General features: G+C 43.1%; 2 protein-coding genes across 3 annotated transcripts; both read left to right on the top strand.

The window, feature by feature from the left end:
- The first annotated feature begins 3,162 nt into the window (after nucleotides 1–3,162).
- LOC118476653 (lysine-rich arabinogalactan protein 19-like) lies at nucleotides 3,163–7,439 on the top strand. 2 transcript variants are annotated; one of them, XR_004857124.1, is made up of 5 exons: nucleotides 3,163–3,812; nucleotides 3,904–3,957; nucleotides 5,063–5,305; nucleotides 6,784–6,873; nucleotides 7,381–7,439. XR_004857124.1 is itself a non-coding variant. In XM_035966200.1 (2 exons), exons 1-2 carry the CDS (start codon nucleotides 3,268–3,270, stop codon nucleotides 3,905–3,907), a joined length of 549 nt encoding a protein of 182 aa, XP_035822093.1. In that variant the 5' UTR covers nucleotides 3,169–3,267; the 3' UTR covers nucleotides 3,908–4,046. The 2 variants fall into 2 exon arrangements, 1 of the variants encoding a protein (XP_035822093.1); XM_035966200.1 differs by lacking the exons at nucleotides 5,063–5,305; nucleotides 6,784–6,873; nucleotides 7,381–7,439 and having other exon boundaries at nucleotides 3,169–3,812; nucleotides 3,904–4,046.
- A 1,445-nt stretch (nucleotides 7,440–8,884) lies between these two features.
- Nucleotides 8,885–17,532, top strand: LOC103650039 (uncharacterized). The gene is made up of 10 exons (XM_020550198.2): nucleotides 8,885–8,943; nucleotides 9,118–9,288; nucleotides 9,371–9,481; nucleotides 9,562–10,035; nucleotides 10,108–10,224; nucleotides 10,315–10,386; nucleotides 10,473–10,555; nucleotides 15,590–15,639; nucleotides 16,140–16,460; nucleotides 17,040–17,532. The coding sequence occupies exons 2-9, from the start codon at nucleotides 9,195–9,197 to the stop codon at nucleotides 16,201–16,203; spliced, it is 1,065 nt and encodes a 354-aa protein (XP_020405787.2). The 5' UTR covers nucleotides 8,885–8,943; nucleotides 9,118–9,194; the 3' UTR covers nucleotides 16,204–16,460; nucleotides 17,040–17,532.
- The last annotated feature ends 2,926 nt before the right edge of the window (nucleotides 17,533–20,458 follow it).

The raw sequence follows: 20,458 nt of genomic DNA, 5'->3' as shown, positions 1-20,458 counted from the left end.
TTCCAACACAGGCAAACATAGCTTCTCAGATAAAGAGGAAAGTGGAATAAAAAGGCTTCCCAACTAGATAACTAATTTCATTAACATTTAACAGGTAAACCAAGGTGCAGGGGATGCCCACACTCTGGTGACAGTCATTACAAAGATCCAAATCCAACATAGTTCATCATGACAAACATAAAAGCACAGGATAAGCAAACTACCCTATCTAACTAAGACTAACTAAAAGTAAGACCGAGACTAAGACTAAGACTTCTATTTTTAAACTTTCATTACAGGACCCAACACTGACGGTCTATGGTTCTAAATTTATTTTGGTCCTGTAGTCGGGGTTGCCATAAGCCTGGTGTCCACACCGAGGTGAGCGGTACGGGTGCTGAGTCCCGACGGGAGCGGGGGAGCCATCCTCCAGGTGACGACGCTCCGCACGCTCAGCCCGCAGCTGGGTGATCTCAGCACGAGCCCTACTTAGCTCGTCTAATGCATGGTCCAGCTCCGTGTTTAGCATGACGGCTAGGTTGATTGTGCTGCTCAACCTAGGATTGTCCTCACCAACAGGTGAGATAATCACGCCTTCTGTGCTGCCAGATGGACGGTGGGGGTAATACTTCAGGTTGAGACCATCGACTACCTCGCCGAGCACTGAGCAGTAGTGCGAAAGCGCACGCCTTGCGGCATCTTGCATGGCCACCTTAGCTGAGTCCCGCTCAGAGATAGAATAGTGCTCTAAGCAGACCTCCGCACCCCGGAGACTGTTCTCCGGACAGCGCACCAAGCAGGTTGCCTCCCAACGGTCCGGGTAAACCCCGCGACTATGCTGGAAGACAACACAGCGATACTCGATGGACCAGGTGCGCCAGTCGAGTGCCTGGCGCAGCAGGGTGTCGAGCGTGTCGCGGAAGTGACACCCGCGAGCGGCGTCGTGAGTGATGGGTCGAGCAACCCATCCTTCCGGCTCATGGTCAGCTAAAAGGTCAGTGCTGAAGCTCGAGCTGCTGTCGTCGCCTCCGTTGTATAGGTCTCCTCCAACAGCTACTCCAGCGGCTGGGGCGCTCAATGGTGGTGCAGGGGGCGCTTCCAGCGGGAGCACAGGGGAGCAACTCCTCACGGACTCTATCTCCTGCTGAAGCGAGAAAGAAGAGCCCTGCTGCTCCAGCTCCTGTCGTTGATGCTCCTGCTCCTCGTGCAGGCGGTGGTGTAGCCTCTCCAAGTGGCTAGACTGACCAGTCACTAGACGACGAAGCGGACGCTCAGCGAGACGAGAGGGCAAGAAGGGGATGACGGACTTCCGTGCAGTATGTCTAAGACGAGCCATCTACAAAAGACACCGTAAGCATAAGAATGAGAACATAACTAATATGACCAACAAGTAAACCATAAATAAATGAGGAATTAGACTAAACAAAAAATTTTAGCAAGGTATAATATATATAGTAGAACATAGGTTTGGTCGATATGACCAACTTTTGAAGGGATACCAAAGTCAAAGTGATAATAGGGGTCTATAATCCTTAGAACGACCATTCTACTCTAGGTTAGCGGTCCTATAGTCAGCACAGCTTTGATACCACCTATGTCACACCTGATTTTAGAAGGCAAACCGAATGCGAACCATATACGTGCTAGGATCAGCAATTCACGTACACAGCAGTTACATAACTGGACATCATCACACAGTGCTCAAATAATAACATAAAAGGGGAATAATAGTCGATTACATCATATGTCTGAGACATCCACATAGTCTTTAACAATAATCAAAGTGCGAAAATGAAACGTAGATACACGCGGCCTTCACAGGCAGCCGACTGGGGGTTGCCGCTAACCCACGCCTAAAACTCGTCATAATCTTGGAACTCCTGGAAGTCTTCCTCCACGGCTTCATCTTCTCCTGAGCAGTGGTTGCAACATGGACATCCTGGGGAAGGAGGGGGTTTGGTGTGTAGAGAAAGGCTGAGTACACATCAACATACTCAGCAAATGTCCTGTTTGGCTGTAGTGGACTAGATTTATGTGGGGGTAAGTCAAGCAGTTTCTTTTAGTTGGTCACATTATTATTACTAGTAGAGAGAGCCAGATTTTAGTATTAACCCAAGTTGTTAACCCCAAAAGTACCCTTTCCAAATGGAAAGAATACCACTTACCTTTACCATAGTCAATACCAAAACCATCATTCCCATCACCACTTGTAATCCAAACATCTCTGATCAAGTATCTCTAATCAATGGAGCTCCCTTGGCCGCTCATAACCGCGAGCACGGCTGATATATTAGTTTCATAACACTCTGCAGAGGTTGCACACTTTACTCACAAGTCATGATTCCCTTTCTGCCCGGAGATTATGACTCTCCATTGATCACTACCAAGGTGACCTAGCAGGGTATCACTACGTAGCCTTTACAAAGATTCCCTGGGGCTGTAGCCGCTCGTTAGGTTTCCTAAATGCACCACATTCCTCCCCAAGGGGCGAACCAACCTTGGCAGAGCGAGCCGCATACACCGAGCCCCATTAACGGTACGACGACGAAGCGAACTACACCCCGGTTCCTCTAAATATTAAGCTAAGGGCATCCCATTCCACCCTCATGGTTGCACGGTTTTCCCGGGCGGTCATCCAACGAACAGGTCCTTACGGAGAGGCACTCGAGAAACCGCTCGAGTCCTGTTGGGGGCCTTCATCCTCCGAAGGTCCTCAAAAACATGATTTAACAATATCTTCCAAGTGTGACATATGAATAGGTACTTTCGGACTCGGGCTAAAAGCATGTACGATGTAAAAAGCATGATCGTGACGAAGGTTGGAGTTGCTCCGAAGCTACGCGCAGGGGAGCTTCGGCTAAATGGCAGAAAAAGGAACCGACTTAAAGGGGAAAAGGCTATCTAGTCCTCATAGAATTGTATATAAGTCAATAATAAATGTAAAGGGCATGAATGTAATTTCTCATAGGCTCCGTCCTGTGCCTATAAATAGATGAACAGTACCCCCGTACTGTTCCTGCTGACTTGTACTTGCTTTTGCGTCACGCTTGTACTTTTTGCCTTCTATCAAGCCGAAGGTACATTTGTAATTCAATATTGTTTCTGTTTTTCCAGGATAATACAATGAATTAATAATCCCTACAACTAATTAAGCTTCGAGAGTGGGCGCTGGCGCGGCCATGCCCCCGCTCCGCGCAGCCACACCAACCGGCGCGCGGTCTTCCCCTCCGCGCAGCCACTCCAACCGCCAAGCCCCCACCGCCAAGCCCTCACCTCGCTCGATCCACCATGCCTCCGCCTCGCAAGATCCGCCATGCCAGCGTCTCGGCTTCCCCTCCGTGCAGCCGCCTGACCCGCCGCCCGACCCGCCGCAAAACAGCCATGCCCCCGCCTCGGCTAGCCCTTCGCGCAGATCCGCAGCCGCCCGACCCGCCAGGACCCGCCTCTCCTTCCCCTCGGCGCTCAAACAACCAAGCCGAGGAAATGCACCCACAAATGTGGAAGCTCCGCGCAGCCACACGAACTGCCATGCAACCACCTCGCACGATCTGCCATGCCCCCGCCTCGCACGATCCACCATGCCTTCGCCTCGGCTTCTCCTCCGTGCAACCGCCTGACCCGTCAGGACCCCGCCTCTCCTTCCCCTCCGCGCTCAAGCAACCAATCCGAGAAAATGCACCCACAAATTTGGAAGCCGCGGCAATGGCGCCCGATTTGGCTATGGCGTTCATGATTTGGAAACCGCACAATCTACGTTGCCGATTTGGAAAGCACGATCTTGGTACTGCAATCACAACAACTATCCCCCAAATGTCGCGCCCACCAACGACCAGGTGAGTCTGCGCTGGTCCTTCATTTTCATGTGTGTGCCAACATCTATATGTTCAGTAGATTCTGAGTTTGGTTCTTCACTTTTTGGTTCAGCTGACTTAGGAACGTCCAAGCAGGAGCCTACTCCTCATTTGCCCCTGTTCAGAGGTATAAATTTCACTAGCTTCTCTAGCAGTTCATGATTATGCATAACCATGTTCTTGCCTGTTCGAACCTAGATATACAATTTTCTTATGTGCTAGCGGTTCCTGCTGGTGCAGATTTTTGTTTTCCGAGTTGTTGTTAATCTATGTTTATGTATTAGTTCATAGTGTGTTTAGTTCTGCTTTGCTTTCTTAACGATGTAGAAATACACTGGTGTTGTATTCTTGAACTTTTCATGTATCACTATTAGCCTGTTAGGTTGCAGACCATGGTATATTGTGGACTTGTAGGAAAAACAACTTACATAAACCAACATTTATATAAGATAACATCTAGCAACTTTTGTATAAAGCAGCCATTGGTTTAGCCAAACATAAAGTAGACTGCTGGGGTACCTTCAGTTGTAGAGATTGGCAGATGAGCTTAGTTTGGCATTGCCATTTTGCCCAGCCTCTGACTTCATGAAATGTTCCTTTCCTGGGTGTGTGCAACATGTGCCAACACCAAACACTGTTAAGGTAAACAGAAACATCATGGTCACCCCAGCCCCATTGCCCAAGAGTGCTTGATCAGTATAAAAGGCATAAAAGGCAAATTGCAGATGCATATGTAGAGGTCTATATCAGACATCACAACTAAACAACATAATACTTGTGGCTTATGTCAAGGATGCTGATCAGATTATGTTATAATAATGTGATACACAACAAATGAAAGGCAAAAATATTTCGCTCTGCTAAATTGCAAGGAATCAACTAGAGTGGCCTGACCTTTCAGGCCTAGCACAAACCACAAAGCTCCTATTCAATTTACTACACAACAATAAAGTAATGCTTTTGACCACATCACAAAAGAATAGTATCCAAAGTGTTTCGATATTTAGTAAAAGCGATAGGCAGGTAGCTGATAACAAATGTGTGAATAAATCATGTTCTTCTGCTGGGCGAATAACAGAACTATAAGGACCTTGGGGCAAGGATAATACTTATAACTTTCAAGCCGATAATGATAGGTTTTAGAATAATGTTTAGTCGCACCACGTTACTGTATGCTATTAAATATACCAAAATTAGTTGTGTGATCCTGTGTGTGCCATTTTTCATGCCAGGACCCCCAGATTTGGCAATGCAACATTCGGAACAATCGCGCTCGATCTGGCAATTGTGTGCATGATCTTCGTCGCCGATTTGGAAAGCGCACGATCTACGACGCTGATTTGGAAAGTGCCTTGCCAAACGATTCCAGCACAAATCCCCCAAATCGTGCACCCACCATCGTTAAAAAGGTCACAATTGCCATCCTGCTCCAACCTTCCTACAACGACGGAAATCCTGCGCTCACACTCCTCCAGGTGAGTCTACATTGTGTTTACCATTTCTCTTGTGTTGTAGCAGTTCATGTGTTTCTGGTACCCGTCTCTTGGATATATTGAGTTCACTTTTGAGAATTTCTTTGCGGTAAGTTTGTTCAGTGGTTATTTTTGTGTATTTCTCTAAGTCATACGTTTTCGGTTAGGGCGACTTTCCAGTTTATTTGTCTACATTATCGACTGTTTGTGGGTTTGTCTACTTAATTGTCACAATTGTTTCCAGATGATTTTTGTGTATTTCCATAGATGAATTGTGTTACAAGCCGCTTGAAGTCCTATATGTACAATAGGTTTGGTTTGGATTATTGTGGTGCATGTGCATGCTTCCTGTCAATCCTTTGATGCTCAGATATGCTGATTTATATGTGGAAAGTTAATTAAGTTGCAACTTGTCTATTTTTAACCAGCCTGTCTTGTAAAGGACATGAGCTATCAGCTAGAGACATAGCATGTCACACAAAGTTCCTGCTGATACAATGTATTAGTTCCTGTTCACTTGTGTCTATGTGCATCCCTATAATTTTCTTCTTTTGAACATACATAACCATGATCTTTCCTGTTCGAACCTTCATGCTCATGGAATGCATTAGTGAGTCTGATACAATGAGTTATATCCTATTGCTAACTGAAACATTTTAACTATGTTTATGTATTAGTTCATAGTGTGCTCAGTTATGATTTGCATTCTTATCTATGTACAAGTGTGCAAAATAATATTGTGTTCTTTTATAATGTTGCAGAAATGCTCTAAAAATCATTGTTTTCAATGATTCCATTTAAATTTCCTTGCAAGGTAACAACCGGCTTAATAATATTGTTGTAGAAATAAACTCAACGGTACCTGACCGTTTCTCTGCAGTGTGTTCTTTTATTTATGCAAATCTGAGACTCCAATGATTATAGTTACATATCCTCATACATAGAAACCCAAATCAATGCCGTCTCACCGCTACGACGCGCCCTGTGGATTTTATCTCCCCTGAAGTTTGTGTTCCTATAGTTTGTGTTCCTGATGTTAAAAAGAGAAAGAGTGCCCATTGTTGCCAGGTAGGATAGCCAAAAGTAGTTCAAGATCTTCATTGCTGCTCGTAGTTGGTTTGTCCACGTTATGATTTTTAAGTGCCTTCACTACTTGTTCTGGTCTAGCTGAATATATTAGCATCACAGCCTCACTGTTAAATTCCTGTATTACTTAGGGAGTCAAATTAAAAGATGCTTACGGTTTCAATTTAAACAAGTTTTTGTCTTGTGCACAAACATGAACATATTTGTGCCAATTCCTGGCAAAATCCCCGAGCTGTGGTTTACAGGAACTGTCCATGAAAAGGTTATACATGCCCAATGGCACACCTTGCATCCATTTATCACTTTCTACAAAATAATTACACACAATGGCACTCTTTCTCTTTTTAAATTCGATGCATCAACAATGAGCAACTAATTAACCTCATGTATAATAGTGTAAGGTGCTCCTGTAAGGAAAAAAGTGAATAAAAGTGACATAAGATTATTCTTACCCAAGGTGCAGGAAAGACTCGAGCTTCAACAAGGTTAGCTTCGAACTAATGTTGATCCCAAATTCCTTCACATATGGATCTTGCTCATAATCATTTTGATGAACTGTCTGAAAACAAATAATGTTTTAAGTCTTTTGAGCCGTTTTAACAGATCTTTTGATTAATTAAAATCATCACTTATAAACAGTGAAAAACCCTAGCTATATTTATGGCTGTCTATTAAAGGGCCACTGCATGGAAAGCATGGAACACTGGAAAATAAATGCAGTACTCTAGGATAGGATAATGAACACTTATAATGCATGTCTTCTTGCAATGTTCAGATTAGTTCATCGAGAACAAAAAAACCTAGAATGATATAACATTTATCTCCACACATAATATGTACCATTAGTTCAAGAGAGATAATTCATTTTACCTACAATAAAACTCTACCTCAACATACAGAATGTTGTGTTCAAAGGTTTTAGCAAATTCAAACTTTTATTTGACTGTAAGGCATAGTATCATCTGTTCTTTTGTTTTCTTTTTGTATAACAGGGTCAGATTAAGACTGGAGCACACCCTGCCGATCAGAGCGTCTTGCCAAATACAACCAGGCAAGTGATTCATCGATAACTGTACTACTAAAAACACAACTTTCTGATATTAATTTGTTCTGTGACTTGTGACACTTGATGGTTCAGCAAACACAAAAACTAATTAACTGATAAGTAATCTCAACTTAAATCAGCTGAAGTGCCACAATAATAACTATGAATGCCAAGTACTCGATGAAGTGCAACAACAACACATGTTGGTGTAACACAGGTAGATAGCATTTATTTACTACATTGGGAACTAAATTGTTTCCATTTTTTGTAATTTTGGGTGTCTCAAAATGTGATTAAATTAAACTAACGAAAATACAAAGGACTATTAGTTCCAGATTTTACCTTTTAGAATGCCAAGTACTCGATGAAGTGCAACAACATCACATGTTGTTGTAGCATCTTTTAAACCTAACCATAAACCAGCACATGTTGCTTCAATTAATTATGGAGTGAACTGTGCATTATAAATGGATTTGAAATTTAAAACTACATATGAATTTAATTAGATTTGGGAATAGAGAAAATAAAACAAGAAAGAAAAAACATACAACATCTTATGGTATCTTTCATTAATGTTTATATATTAATATTATGTGCTGTCGGCTCCAGTCTGACTGCAAAATTGACTCAAATCTAACTTTTAATGATGAATCTAGGATAACCAGGTTGTACTAAATAAAGATCCTTATAGACATCTTATGGTATCATGTGTTATTTACATATAGCTACTTAATCCTTCTCATAATTTTATTATTCTTTTAATGGTGCTATGATCAATATATTGTCGATAAAAGATCAATGGCACCGTCTACACTTTACCAAAATAAGACGGTTGCAGCCATATCTCCCTTTCCACCGGTCTGTGTGAAACTTTAACAAATTGGTTTCTCGTAAAAAATATGTGCAAACTGATACCTGCTGACAATATGCTAATCAGTATGTGTGAAACTAACTAAACCAGCCCATTCTCAACTAGCAGATTTTCTGATGTGAAAACAAAGAACCAACAGAAACGAATCTAATGGGCCATAATGCTGGTCGCACACCATTCATAGACATCTCGAACACAAGCATTACAGGTAAAATTTTGTTCACACGTGTCAATTAATGATTGAAACTTAATAAGTATGTGTTCACTAATACAAAAAGTTGAATTGTAGGTGATCAAAATGGATCGAACTCGCTTAGACCAATAGTCGATGCTAATGAACGTAAGAGGCAAAGGGATAAGGAAAGATATGCCATGATGTCCATTGAACAAAAGAATGAGAAAAATAGGAAGCGACGTGAAGCACGTCAACGAAATAAAGGACTACCCATAAAGTCCGAGTCATCTAGAGGTGATGCTAATTTAAATTTTGTAATTGTTATACCTACATGTCCCTACAAATCAAAGTTGACATGTATCTTTTCTATATGGGTAATTATTAAATGAAGAAGACACTTAATACGAATCAGACACGTGAGGCGGTCAACGTTGAAATAAGTCGAGATGTGCATCTTGGTTCAGGTATACAAACATTTCACCATAAATTTCAATAGATCATGTTGCTGATTAGTATGCATTAATCCTATATATTTTGTATTTCATCGTGGTTCGCAGTTAACTGTAGAACCATTCATATCACAAATTTTGCCTTTTGTACCACCGTTTATTTGGCTAATGCTAGGATGATTATGGTAGGTCCTATTAAAAACACTCCATCGACTGGTAATTCTATCGAACGAAAGAGGCAAAGGGATAGAGAAAGGCGTGCAACAATGTCGGCTGAACAAAGGAATGAGTACAATAACAAGCGTCGTCAAATGCGTCAACGAAATAAGGGACAAAATGTGATGCCAGCTATTTCAGGAGGTGATGAAACCCGTCAAATTTAAATTAAATATGTATGTTCATAAACCTACTATTGTAAAGTAATTGTATTCATATTTCGTAGATGGCGACAAAAAAGTAAATGTGGATCCAGATGATGATAGCGACTGGCTGCATCGGAACGAGACATTCCAGTCAAATGACTATGTCGCAACGATAGACCTTCTGCCACCAGGTACATGACTGTTCACTTTACTAAAAATAGGCAAAAACAACAGATTTTGTGCAATTGAACCTATACATGCCATATTCTAGGCAGTGTGCATGAATCTGTTGGTACCATTGGGGAATCGGGTATCGGCGTGAGGGAGTATAGGCTTGAACGCCTTAGGTTGTATAATCAGACACCAAAGCGGAAAGAGGCAAAGATAGAGTACATGAGAAAACGTAGAGTGCTACAGGCTGACACTTTGAATGTTGTGTCCATCGCCATGGAAGACCCAACATATACCCCTGAGGTTGTGCACCCTGCAACGGAACCTTCAACAGTTACCGCCTGTGACTGGGTCATCCCTGAATTCGTTAGGACACCTTTCCTACCAGCTCAAACACAGACCGAGGATGTCGGTTCATTTGATATGTCTACTGAAGCAATAAAACGTAAACATCATGTGCCGCGTGGGGAAAGACAAGCTATCTTAGCCCGTCGAAACCAGCAATTTCAAGCATCCATTGCACGGAACGTGACTACTTTGAATGGGGATACTATCGGTGACGCCAACAACAATGGTAATTACTATCCAAATGGATCTTGCACGACGGCGATAGCATATAGTCAGACTAATCGTGTGTTTCCATCAGCACAATGTAGCGTTCCATGCCAAGCCGCTACCTTGCCAACAAATGGAAGTGAAGGCATAACCGAACAAGCAAGTGGGGTGGAGCATACACAAGAGAAGCCAAGGGTCATTTCCAATGGTAATTGTAAAAAAATCTTTATTTAGATTACATATTTTCCCCACCCTGAATGCCTTTGTCTTTTACGTGGCTCGTATTTTCACGATCCAGATGATGATGATGAGGCTGTCATATTCGGAGAAGATGACGACGACGACGAGAGATACATATTCGCTGGCCAATGTAATTATGTCAATTTTATTATGATTATGATACCAAGGCTTATATAAATACAAATGTCTTAGTCGTTGTTTTCCAAAAAATATCAGATGAGGAGACTGACGAGGACATTAAAATCGATGGTACTCAAGATGAATCTACTGGCACTGATGTGCCTGACCCGTACGACAAGGTATACAGTAACCTCCCTGAAGAAACGCATATGCTGAAGCCAGTTCCTGACTGCGGTTATTGCACTGCGAAGAAGTTTGAGTACGAGCCACCTGGGTTTTGCTGCCGTGGTGGGAAGGTTGAGCTAGCACCACTGGATACCCCTCCCCAGCTCAGGAGGTTGTGGGATAGTGCAGACTCTGATGCTAAGCACTTTCGTGATAACATTAGGTTTTTTAATGGCCATTTCTCTTTCACTTCTCTGTACTGTTGCCTCGATAGTATGACAACTAATGTGCGAGATTCTGGTATATACACGTTCCGAGCACAAGGCATGATGTACCACAATATCAAGTCATTCGGTAAGGAAGGTGGGTCGGAGCATAAACATCTAGAGCTTTACTTTTACGATGATGATCCCAGTCTCGAGCATCGGTACCGTAAGTGTCGTGAAGAGCAGCTTCAGAAAGACAAAGAGGTCATTAAACAGATAGTTGGCATACTCCATGGAAACCCGTACTCCGAGCACCTTAGGAGCATGGGCCATGTTGAGAACCTTGATGACTATCATATCGCATTGAACCTTGACCAGACTTTGAACCAGAAGACATATAACACGCCTCTCACTTCGGAGGTGGCTGCTGTATGGATCGAGGGGAGCGAACGGCGAGGCCAGTTCAGCAAGAGTGTTATGCTACATGGGAAGGATAGGTCAAGCCACGGCATTCGCTCATACCATGGATGCTACGATGCACTATCGTATCCACTGTTCTTCCCTAGAGGTGAACTTGGATGGCATGCAAATATCCCAAAGGTTGGTGTATCCATGGATGAAGTGGATGCATACCGTGCGACACATAGGGCAAACAATTCAAACGATGAAGATGCAGGTTAGTTGTTTCTTTGTACTTTAGGATTTTTGCACATTATTAACTATTCTTTCAACATCACTCACTTTTCAATCCTTGCGTATGCAGAATCTCCTACCCATTTATGTGTGTCCGTACGTGACTACTACTGCTACAAATTCCAGATTCGTCCCGGTGTATTCAATCCAATACTTCATGGAAAGCGGCTTTTCCAGCAGTTCGCTGTCGACACGTACATCAAGATTGAGAGCTCTCGTTTAGATTTTATACGTAAGAATCAAGATCGTTTAAGGGCAGACCTATACCAGGGCTTGGTGGATAGCATGTTAGACGGAGATATCAGAGCAGAAAAGGTCGGGAAGCGAACTGTGCTGTCTACGTCGTTTATTGGCGGTCCTCGTGACATGAAACGTCGGTATATGGATGCTATGGCTCTGGTGCGGAAGTTTGGTAAACCGGACATCTTTCTTACCATGACATGTAACCCCAACTGGGATGAGATAAGGAGGGAGCTTCTCCCTGGCCAAACACCGCAAGATCGTCCTGATCTTGTAGTGCGTGTCTTTCATGCGAAGCTACAGGAGTTAAAGCATAGGCTGACTAAACATGATATTCTCGGTAAGGTCCGGGCCTACGTCTACGTCGTGGAGTTTCAAAAGCGGGGTTTGCCACATGCCCATTTTCTACTCATCATGCAGAGGAAGTACAAGCTAACGTGCCCTGAGCAGTATGACCTTTTGATCTCAGCCGAGATCCCACACAACAAGTACCCTGAACTACGAAAGATGGTTATCAAACATATGATGCATGGTCCGTGTGGGTCGCTAAACCCTAACTGCCCATGCACTAAGGGCCATGCATCATGCAAGAATCATTACCCCCAGCCTTTTAGTGACACAACCTTGCAAGGGAAGGACTCATACCCGATTTACAGACGTCGTGATGATGGGCGTAAGGAAAAGGTTCGAGGGTGCGAATTGGACAATAGATGGGTTGTCCCTTACAACCCTTACCTCCTTCGTCTCTTCAACTGTCACATCAATGTTGAGGCGTGTGGGAGCATCAAGGCTGTTAAATACCTGTTCAAGTACATATACAAAGGCCATGATCGCGCGTCTGTTGTTATGAGAGATGCAAGCAAGGCAGATGATGATGTAGATGAGATCAAGCAATACAGAGATGCAAGGTGGGTGACTCCTCCAGAAGCGTTATGGAGGATATACGGCTTTGAGCTTAGTCAAAACTCTCCACCTGTGATGCAACTGCAACTCCATCTTCCAAACATGCACATGGTGGCGTTTCACGAACGGCAAATGGTCGAGCGAGTCGTCAATCGTCCAGGTGCTGATAGGTCAATGCTCACGGCATATTTTGAAGCGAATAGGCTACATGAGGGGGCTCGTGGCATTCTGTATCGTGACTTCCCTGAGTGGTACACTTGGCAGAGTGGTAAGGGCAAAGTATGGCAACGGAGGAAGCGTGATACGGGTGGACAAGTCGGTAGAATAGTCTCTGCTCATCCCGCTGAGGGGGAGCGCTACTATCTCCGTGTTCTCCTAAACCATGTGACTTGCGCCACCTCCTATGTAGATCTAAGGACAGTAGATGGTGTCACGCTACCAACTTTTCGTGAGGCAGCAGAGAGAAGGGGACTGCTTGAGTCGGACAACACACTGGATGAGTGTCTCACTGAACGTGCTCTTTTCCAGATGCCATCGGCGCTGCGACGACTTTTTGCCACAATACTGGTGTATTGTGAGCCAAGCGACGTGGCGGTACTCTGGCAAAGACACCTAGATGCTATGTCTGAGGACTATCAACACAGGAGTCAGAGTAAAACTCATGTTGAGCAGATGGTATTGATTGACATTAGGAACATGCTGCAGTCAATGGGAAAGGACATAAAGACATTCCCTCTTCCTCCTATCATCGACACGTATGACGATGCTATTGGTACTGCTAGGGAGGTTTACGAGGAGGAAAGTATCGAACCGGGAGTGGGAGATGTGGCTCTCAAAGACTCTCTTAACAAGGAACAGGGGGCCGCCTACGATAAGATTCTATCTGCCGTTGACACTGATCAGGGCGGATTGTTCTTTGTGGATGGACCTGGTGGCACCGGGAAGACTTATCTATACAGAGTGCTGCTCGCGACGCTACGCAGCCAGGGCAAGATTGCAGTGGCAACAGCTACATCTGGCGTTGCGGCTTCCATAATGCCTGGAGGAAGAACCGCCCATTCACGCTTCAAAATACCTCTCACTATTGACGATGGCGCTGTATGTAGCTTCACGAAGCAGAGTGGAACTGCAGAGTTGCTACGGAAAGCATCTCTCATTATCTGGGACGAGGCTTCTATGACCAAGAGACAAGCTGTGGAGGCACTGGACAATAGCATGCGCGATATAATGGGTCGGCCCGAACTACCATTCGGTGGTAAAACCATTGTCTTCGGTGGGGATTTTAGACAAGTCTTGCCTGTTGTTCGTAAAGGGTCAAGGGCTCAAGTGGTCGCTTCTTCGCTACGGATGTCTTACCTATGGGAGTCCATGTCCCACTTAAAGCTTGTTAGCAATATGAGGGCAAAAAATGACCCTTGGTTTGCGGAGTATTTGCTGCGCGTAGGCAATGGAACTGAGGACACAAATAGTGACGGTGATATATGTCTTCCTGACGAGGTATGTGTGCCTTATAGTGGGAGTGACAGCGATCTTGACAACCTAATAGACTTCGTTTTCCCAAATCTCAACGAAAATATGTCTGATTCGACCTACATCACTTCAAGGGCGATACTGTCAACGCGGAATGACTGGGTGGATATGATAAATGCTAAGATGATCGAACGTTTTCAAGGGGAGCATATGGTGTACCATAGTTTCGATAGCGCCATGGATGATCCACATAACTACTACCCACCTGAGTTCCTAAACACACTGACGCCTAATGGGCTGCCACCACATGTTTTGAAGCTCAAGATTGGATGCCCGGTTATATTGCTTCGGAATATAGACCCTGCCAATGGACTTTGCAATGGCACCAGGCTGGTCGTTCGTGGTTTCCAAAGAAATAGCATTGACGCAGAAATTGTGCTGGGCCAACACGCTGGAAAACGGATTTTCTTGCCGCGTATACCTCTATGTCCCTCCGATGAAGAGATGTTCCCTTTCCAGTTCAAAAGAAAGCAGTTTCCTGTACGCCTTAGCTTTGCAATGACGGTTAACAAAGCACAGGGTCAGACTATTCCCAATGTTGGAGTGTACTTGCCCGAACCGGTTTTCTCTCATGGCCAACTATATGTTGCTCTATCTAGAGCGACAGCTCGATCAAACATAAAGATCCTTGCCATCCCAGCCGTCGATGTGAAGAAGAGGTCGAGGAAGGGCGTAAAAAAGAACCCCACAATAGATTGTGGGACATGCACCAAGAACATCGTCTACAAGGAGGTCCTAACAAACTAGACCCATGGTAAGGGCTACGTGTTCAGCTAACAAACTAATAGGATGATGTTCATCTTCTGTTTGATTGGTCTGGTGTATTATCAAGTCATGTTTACACGCTACAATTGTTAATGTTATAGCTACACAATTTGATATTACCAGAAAACGCTTGGAAAATTTGATGATTTGAAAGCTGGAGTACTAGGACCCATAACTAGACATGGCTTGGGGGTCAGGGGTAGTGACTATATCATTTGCAGTCCAAGTTTAAACATCCTGATTTTATTGATATTTTGGTTACATTTGGGCATTTGGCTTGTCTGAATAAGTCTTTTGATGCATTTTGATTGAGATTAAAATGACATTTGTATGTACTCCCCGTTACTTATTGAGACACTTTTGTATTTTAACATTCATGACTGATGAGTTGAAAATGATTAGTTTATTGCCCTCAATACATGCTGCATGCGAGTTTGGTTAGTTTTGCAGATGTTGAAATAGCAAATTTTGTCTATTCAAGTGTCATGTTCATTATACTTATTTCTTAGACTTTGTATTGTTGCCTGCTCTTTGCTCATGCTCCAGCTAATTTCAGTGTTTGATGCTACTCATAGTACTAAACTGTACATAGTCTCATTCGATTTTCAGTTAAATTAACATGTTAATTTGGTACCATGATTTTAAATATGTTCATTTTCTCTTGGTGCTTTTAAATATGTTAATTCTGACTCGCTCCTTGCATAACTGTAGAGTATTCAGCTACTATGGTGGTGTACTGAAGATTACTTCTCTACTAAAAGGTAGGAGTCAGTCAGCTGCTGGTCACCCATTCTGAGAACTGTGTGGCCACTGGATTCTTGTCTTGTCCTTTTAACCATTCTTCTTTAATGGAATGACTCACAACTCTCCTGCATATTCAAGTTAACAATTACACATCTCGTATTTTTAAGCAACAGTTCACATCATGTATTCGCCCTCACTTTGAACAGTTGATTAACCCTAAACCCTCTTATGTACGCTCTTAGAACTTCAAATTGCTAATTTCTTAACTAATGAACATACTTGAGAGCAGTTTTCTGCCACTCTCTCAGAAGCTCAGGCTTCATGTTTCAAATCCACCATGTTTTGTTTTATTTGTTTCATTGGGATTTGAGCTTCTCACAACCTCATTGTATATATAACTCTTCGTTGTTCAGTGAAATGTACATCATTACATATAGCTTATCATTTCTCTAACTAACATCTGTGAGTCTTTTTTAATGGATTATATCTCATTAGCTTCCTTTTTTGGCATATTCAGCTGCTGTTGCTCAGCTCAAAAACTTGAACTGTTTGCTGGCTGCAGAAGACCAATCTGCAGATGAAGCAGTGAAAAATTCTAGGGTGATGCTAAATATACTTGTATGCATAATCACCATAATTTCAAACTTCATGAAGTTGGACATAACTGTTGGAAGGATTCCCCATATTACCGATACCACAAAGCATACCCCATCATGCAACTATTTGGCTGCAGTCACGTCTAGCTCTCCTGATAGAACCATTTCTAATACACTTCGACATTGGCAGCAGAAAGCAAATGTTCTTGTGATGGAAGCCAGATGTGTCAACTGGTTAGTAGGTAAGTTATCTTCAGTTTTCTTTTGGATTTATGTACTGTGATTCTTGGTGTTTCTTTTAGATCATCATTGTGATACTCATTTTTTGGGTATATTGTGCTGATGCTATAGTACCTACTGGATTGTCATATAGGCCTGTTTACTGGAAAAGGAAAAGATTCACTACGGGTGTAGTAAAACTAGGACCATTTCTTTGCCCCTTATGCAATGTGTACCTGAGTCATATCTTATTTGTTTGTTTGCATGAGCGAATCAAACCATATATGTGAAAATTCAATAAAGCTTCCTTTATGACTTGTAAGAATCTGGTGGTCGCTGGTTTAGTGGCTTATCCATGAAAAGGAAAGTGAAAGAGGGAGTCACAAATAGAAATAGGATAGTGAGACTGGTGCTCCAGAGACATAATAGAAGCCCAGCACGCCAGTATATGTAGATCCATTGGTGAATATGGGAATTTTCTCAGCTATCAGGGTTATTGGCACATTGCCCTTTTGTTGCGGTTCCTTTTTTATAAAGTGTGTACCTAGATTTGTATTGGATTACCGTATCTATTTATTGGCTCATCGCCCTTTTGTTTGCAGAAAATAATAAACGGTGCCAAGGTCAGCAATTGGATATGTCTTTATTTTTGTGAAGATTTATCAAGGAAGATATTAAGGAGTTTTGCTTTAAGCTGGCCGAAATTTCTCGTATTACTATATTGGTAATATGCATTTTCATTATACATTTTTACTGGCTCTAGGTCCATACTGTCTTGTGCCCCTTTTTACTTTAATTTCAGGACTTTGCCAATTTGAAGCCCCCAATATTCATTGCACGTCCAGATCGAGTTGAAGATGGTATACGTAAGTGCTATCAGGAAGCGAAAAATAAGCCGAGGGATCAAAAGATTGATTTACTGCTTGCTATACTACTAGATCGAAATGACAGTTTATATGGTAGTGTCTATGGTGTAAGACATAATTTCTTCACTTCTATTATATGTATGTGATTCATGATATCACTTCAAAGCACAGAAAATATTAAAAGGACCTGTGAGACAGATATTGGTCTTGTGTCGCAGTGTTACTTTCATTTGGTTAGTCATGGTTATTGTTCATATGTTATAGCCAAATTTAAACTTCTCAATATCACGTGTCCAAATCAACATACATTATAAAACCGAGTTTAAGAGTTAGCACTTGTTCCACTATTTCTACCGTCGTCCAGTTTTCACTATTTCCATCATCAATACTTTTGTAAAAAAACTTTATATTTCTTTGTAATTAACGCGCGGTCCAATTGTTCGCCGTGGCAACGCACGGGCATGATACTAGTGTTATCAATTAATAATGTTATGTGATTGTAATTTTATTAACATATATCGTGTTGATGAAGGTATGTCTTTCATAACCTTCGTCCGAAGATCATTATATCCTAAGGGAAATAATGCTTTGAAGGACGAAGGACATTAACATTTAACATTTTGTGTTGCCTTGTTCTTAACTCATAGCATTTGAGAACAAGTCCCCAACATTGGCGCCCACCTCCGGTGAACCTTTTTCGACCACCTTCGGCAAGCACTGACCTTTGTCATGTCGTCGAAGAAAGCTTCAGCGACAGGGGCTGCTGCACTGCGGCCACTGGACCCAAACCAGGAAACTCTTTCTCTCCGAGAAGCTCGGAGCTAGAAAAAGGAAGGCCACCAGTCCAACACTCCAGGAGGAGGAGTTGGACCAAGAGATCAGAGACATGGAGATCATCCATCAGCAAGTACAAAGAAAGAAGGAGAAGATGGCGCGACTGGCTGATCTTTAAAGGAAGATCGACGAAGCCACTGAAGAAGTGCGTCATCTTGCTCAAGATGAACAAGATCGAAGGCCCCAACATAGGGAGCTTCGTCAAGAAGGCTTATTCAACGAAGACGGATGGTATGATGATTTTAATCATGATGCCTTTACTTTTGATGATGCTTCTCCCTTGGCAGCAGAACTGCAGGCTACCCCATGGCCCCCGTCATACAAGCCACCTCAGCTCCCCATGTGTGAAGGGCATTCAGATCCAAAACAGTTTTTGATGAGCTACAAAGCAACTATATCTTCGTATGGAGGCAATACTGCAGTTATGGCGAAGTCCTTCATCATGGCAGTCCGGAATGTAGCCCAAACATGGTATTCTTCTCTTTGGCCAGGGACTATCACATTGTGGCAGAAGCTTAAGGACATGTTGGTTACCAACTTCCAAGGCTTTCAAACAAAGTCAGTCACAGCTCAGGCTCTGTTCCAATGCACGCAAGACCACGAAGAATACCTTCAGGCATATGTACAAAGGTTCTTGCGATTAAGGGCACAAGCGCCTACGGTGCCCAATGAGATTGTCATTGAGGCCATGATCAAGGGTCTTCGCCTAGGACCTACGGCTTAGTACTTCACCAGGAAGCCCCCACAAACTCTGGAGAAGCTGCTTTAGAAGCTGGATGAGTACATCCGAGCTGACAACGACTTCCGCCAAAGAAGGGAGGAAGCTTACAGGTTCTCGGAAATGACCAGGGGCTTCGGAGGAAGAATCCACCCGAGGCATGTCAGGTCAATCCATACCTCCACTCAGAGTGACGACAAAGGAAGTCAGCCTCAGAAGTCACAATACACCTCACAATCTTCAGGGCAACAGCAAAGCTCTTTTAGACCACCAGCTCCAAGGGGCAGAGGCGCCAGGGGCTTCGGAGGAAGATTCGGGGATCAACCTAGAAAGATCTACTTCTTATTCTGTGGTGAGGACAAGAGCCATACTACAAGAATGTGTCGAATCACCATTCAGAAGCAAAAGGAGGTAGTAGAAGCCGAAGCTCGGCAAAATCAGCCGAAGCAGGTCTTGCACACTACTTCGTGCCACTCTCCCTACATACCAGAGTATGTGGGCAATCATCCTGCAGTTTCTGTTGCTTCGACTAGTCATTCACAGGCTTCCTGGCCACAACTCCCACTCCCACCACCACTACAACCGACCTATTCCCGAAGCCAGCAGCCAGAAGGGAGCCAGCACTCTCAACAACAATAGGAATTCAGGGAGGAATCCGAAGTTCGCACAGTTAACAGTACTGTGTCGGAATCAAAGCACATCTACTGAGAGATATCCTACCTCTGAAATATTTTTACGTACAATGTCATTTTGTTTTTTGAATAAGGAACAAGTAATGTAAATTTAGTTTTAATTCCTTGTAATAGTTTCACTTCTATTAAAACGAAATATATCTTCTTCACAGACTTACGAAGCTGAAAAATTGCCGAAGCTCAAAAACTCGTTCCTAAGGGAATGCAGAGCTAGAAAAATTGCCGAAGCTACAAAAAAGACGTTCCTAAGGGAGCGCAGCGTAAGTTCTAACAAAGCTACAAAAAAGTCGTTCCTAAGGGAGCGCAGTGTAAGTTTTCTGCTCAAAAGTCGTTCCAAAGGGAATGCAGAGCCAAATACCGCCGAAATATAAGGCGAATAAGTTCAAAAGACGTTCCTAAGGGAATGCAGAACTTACACCGAAAAGTCAACGGTGATACCGCCGAAATAAAAGGCGAAGAAGTTCAAAAGATGTTCCTAAGGGGATGCAGAACTTACACCGAAAAATAAGCGGTGAAGCCGAAAAATAAACGGCAAAGAGACATTGATCGTTCCTAAGGGGACGCAGAGGCTGTGTGGGTGTGTGAGTGCGTGTCTTCGGCATTAGCATCATATTTTGCATCATATCATTACATCATACCGCATAGCATCACATCATACATCATATTGCACTGATGACATGAATTGAATATGAAGTCGACCTTCGGAGACTGCTTTATAAAAAATGAAAATGTGCTAAGGCACAAAGTTAGCTGAGAAATACAGCTTCATGAGCTCTATTGCAAAAGAAGGGATCCTTTGTTTACGAAGCTGGGAGGTTTTTACGAAGCATGAATATTTTCACGAAGCACGGATTTTCTTCTTTGTGAAGCATGAAAAGAAGGGAAGGTGTTTTTTCGTCGAAGGCTCAAAA

The sequence above is a fragment of the Zea mays genome, chromosome 3 (genome assembly GCF_902167145.1).
Source record: "Zea mays cultivar B73 chromosome 3, Zm-B73-REFERENCE-NAM-5.0, whole genome shotgun sequence".
In the NCBI taxonomy this organism is placed as follows: Eukaryota; Viridiplantae; Streptophyta; class Magnoliopsida; order Poales; family Poaceae; genus Zea; species Zea mays.
This window is presented reverse-complemented; position numbering and strand designations above follow the sequence as displayed.

Excerpts from the sequence above, each read along its gene's own strand:
- LOC103650039 (XM_020550198.2), top strand. The coding sequence starts at position 9,195 with ATGTCGGCTGAACAAAGGAATGAGTACAATAACAAGCGTCGTCAAATG. Across the intron at positions 10,036-10,107 it reads CGGTGACGCCAACAACAATG|CACAATGTAGCGTTCCATGC; the intron begins GTAATTACTATC and ends TGTTTCCATCAG. Across the intron at positions 10,225-10,314 it reads GCCAAGGGTCATTTCCAATG|ATGATGATGATGAGGCTGTC; the intron begins GTAATTGTAAAA and ends TTCACGATCCAG.
- LOC118476653 (XM_035966200.1), top strand. The coding sequence starts at position 3,268 with ATGCCTCCGCCTCGCAAGATCCGCCATGCCAGCGTCTCGGCTTCCCCT.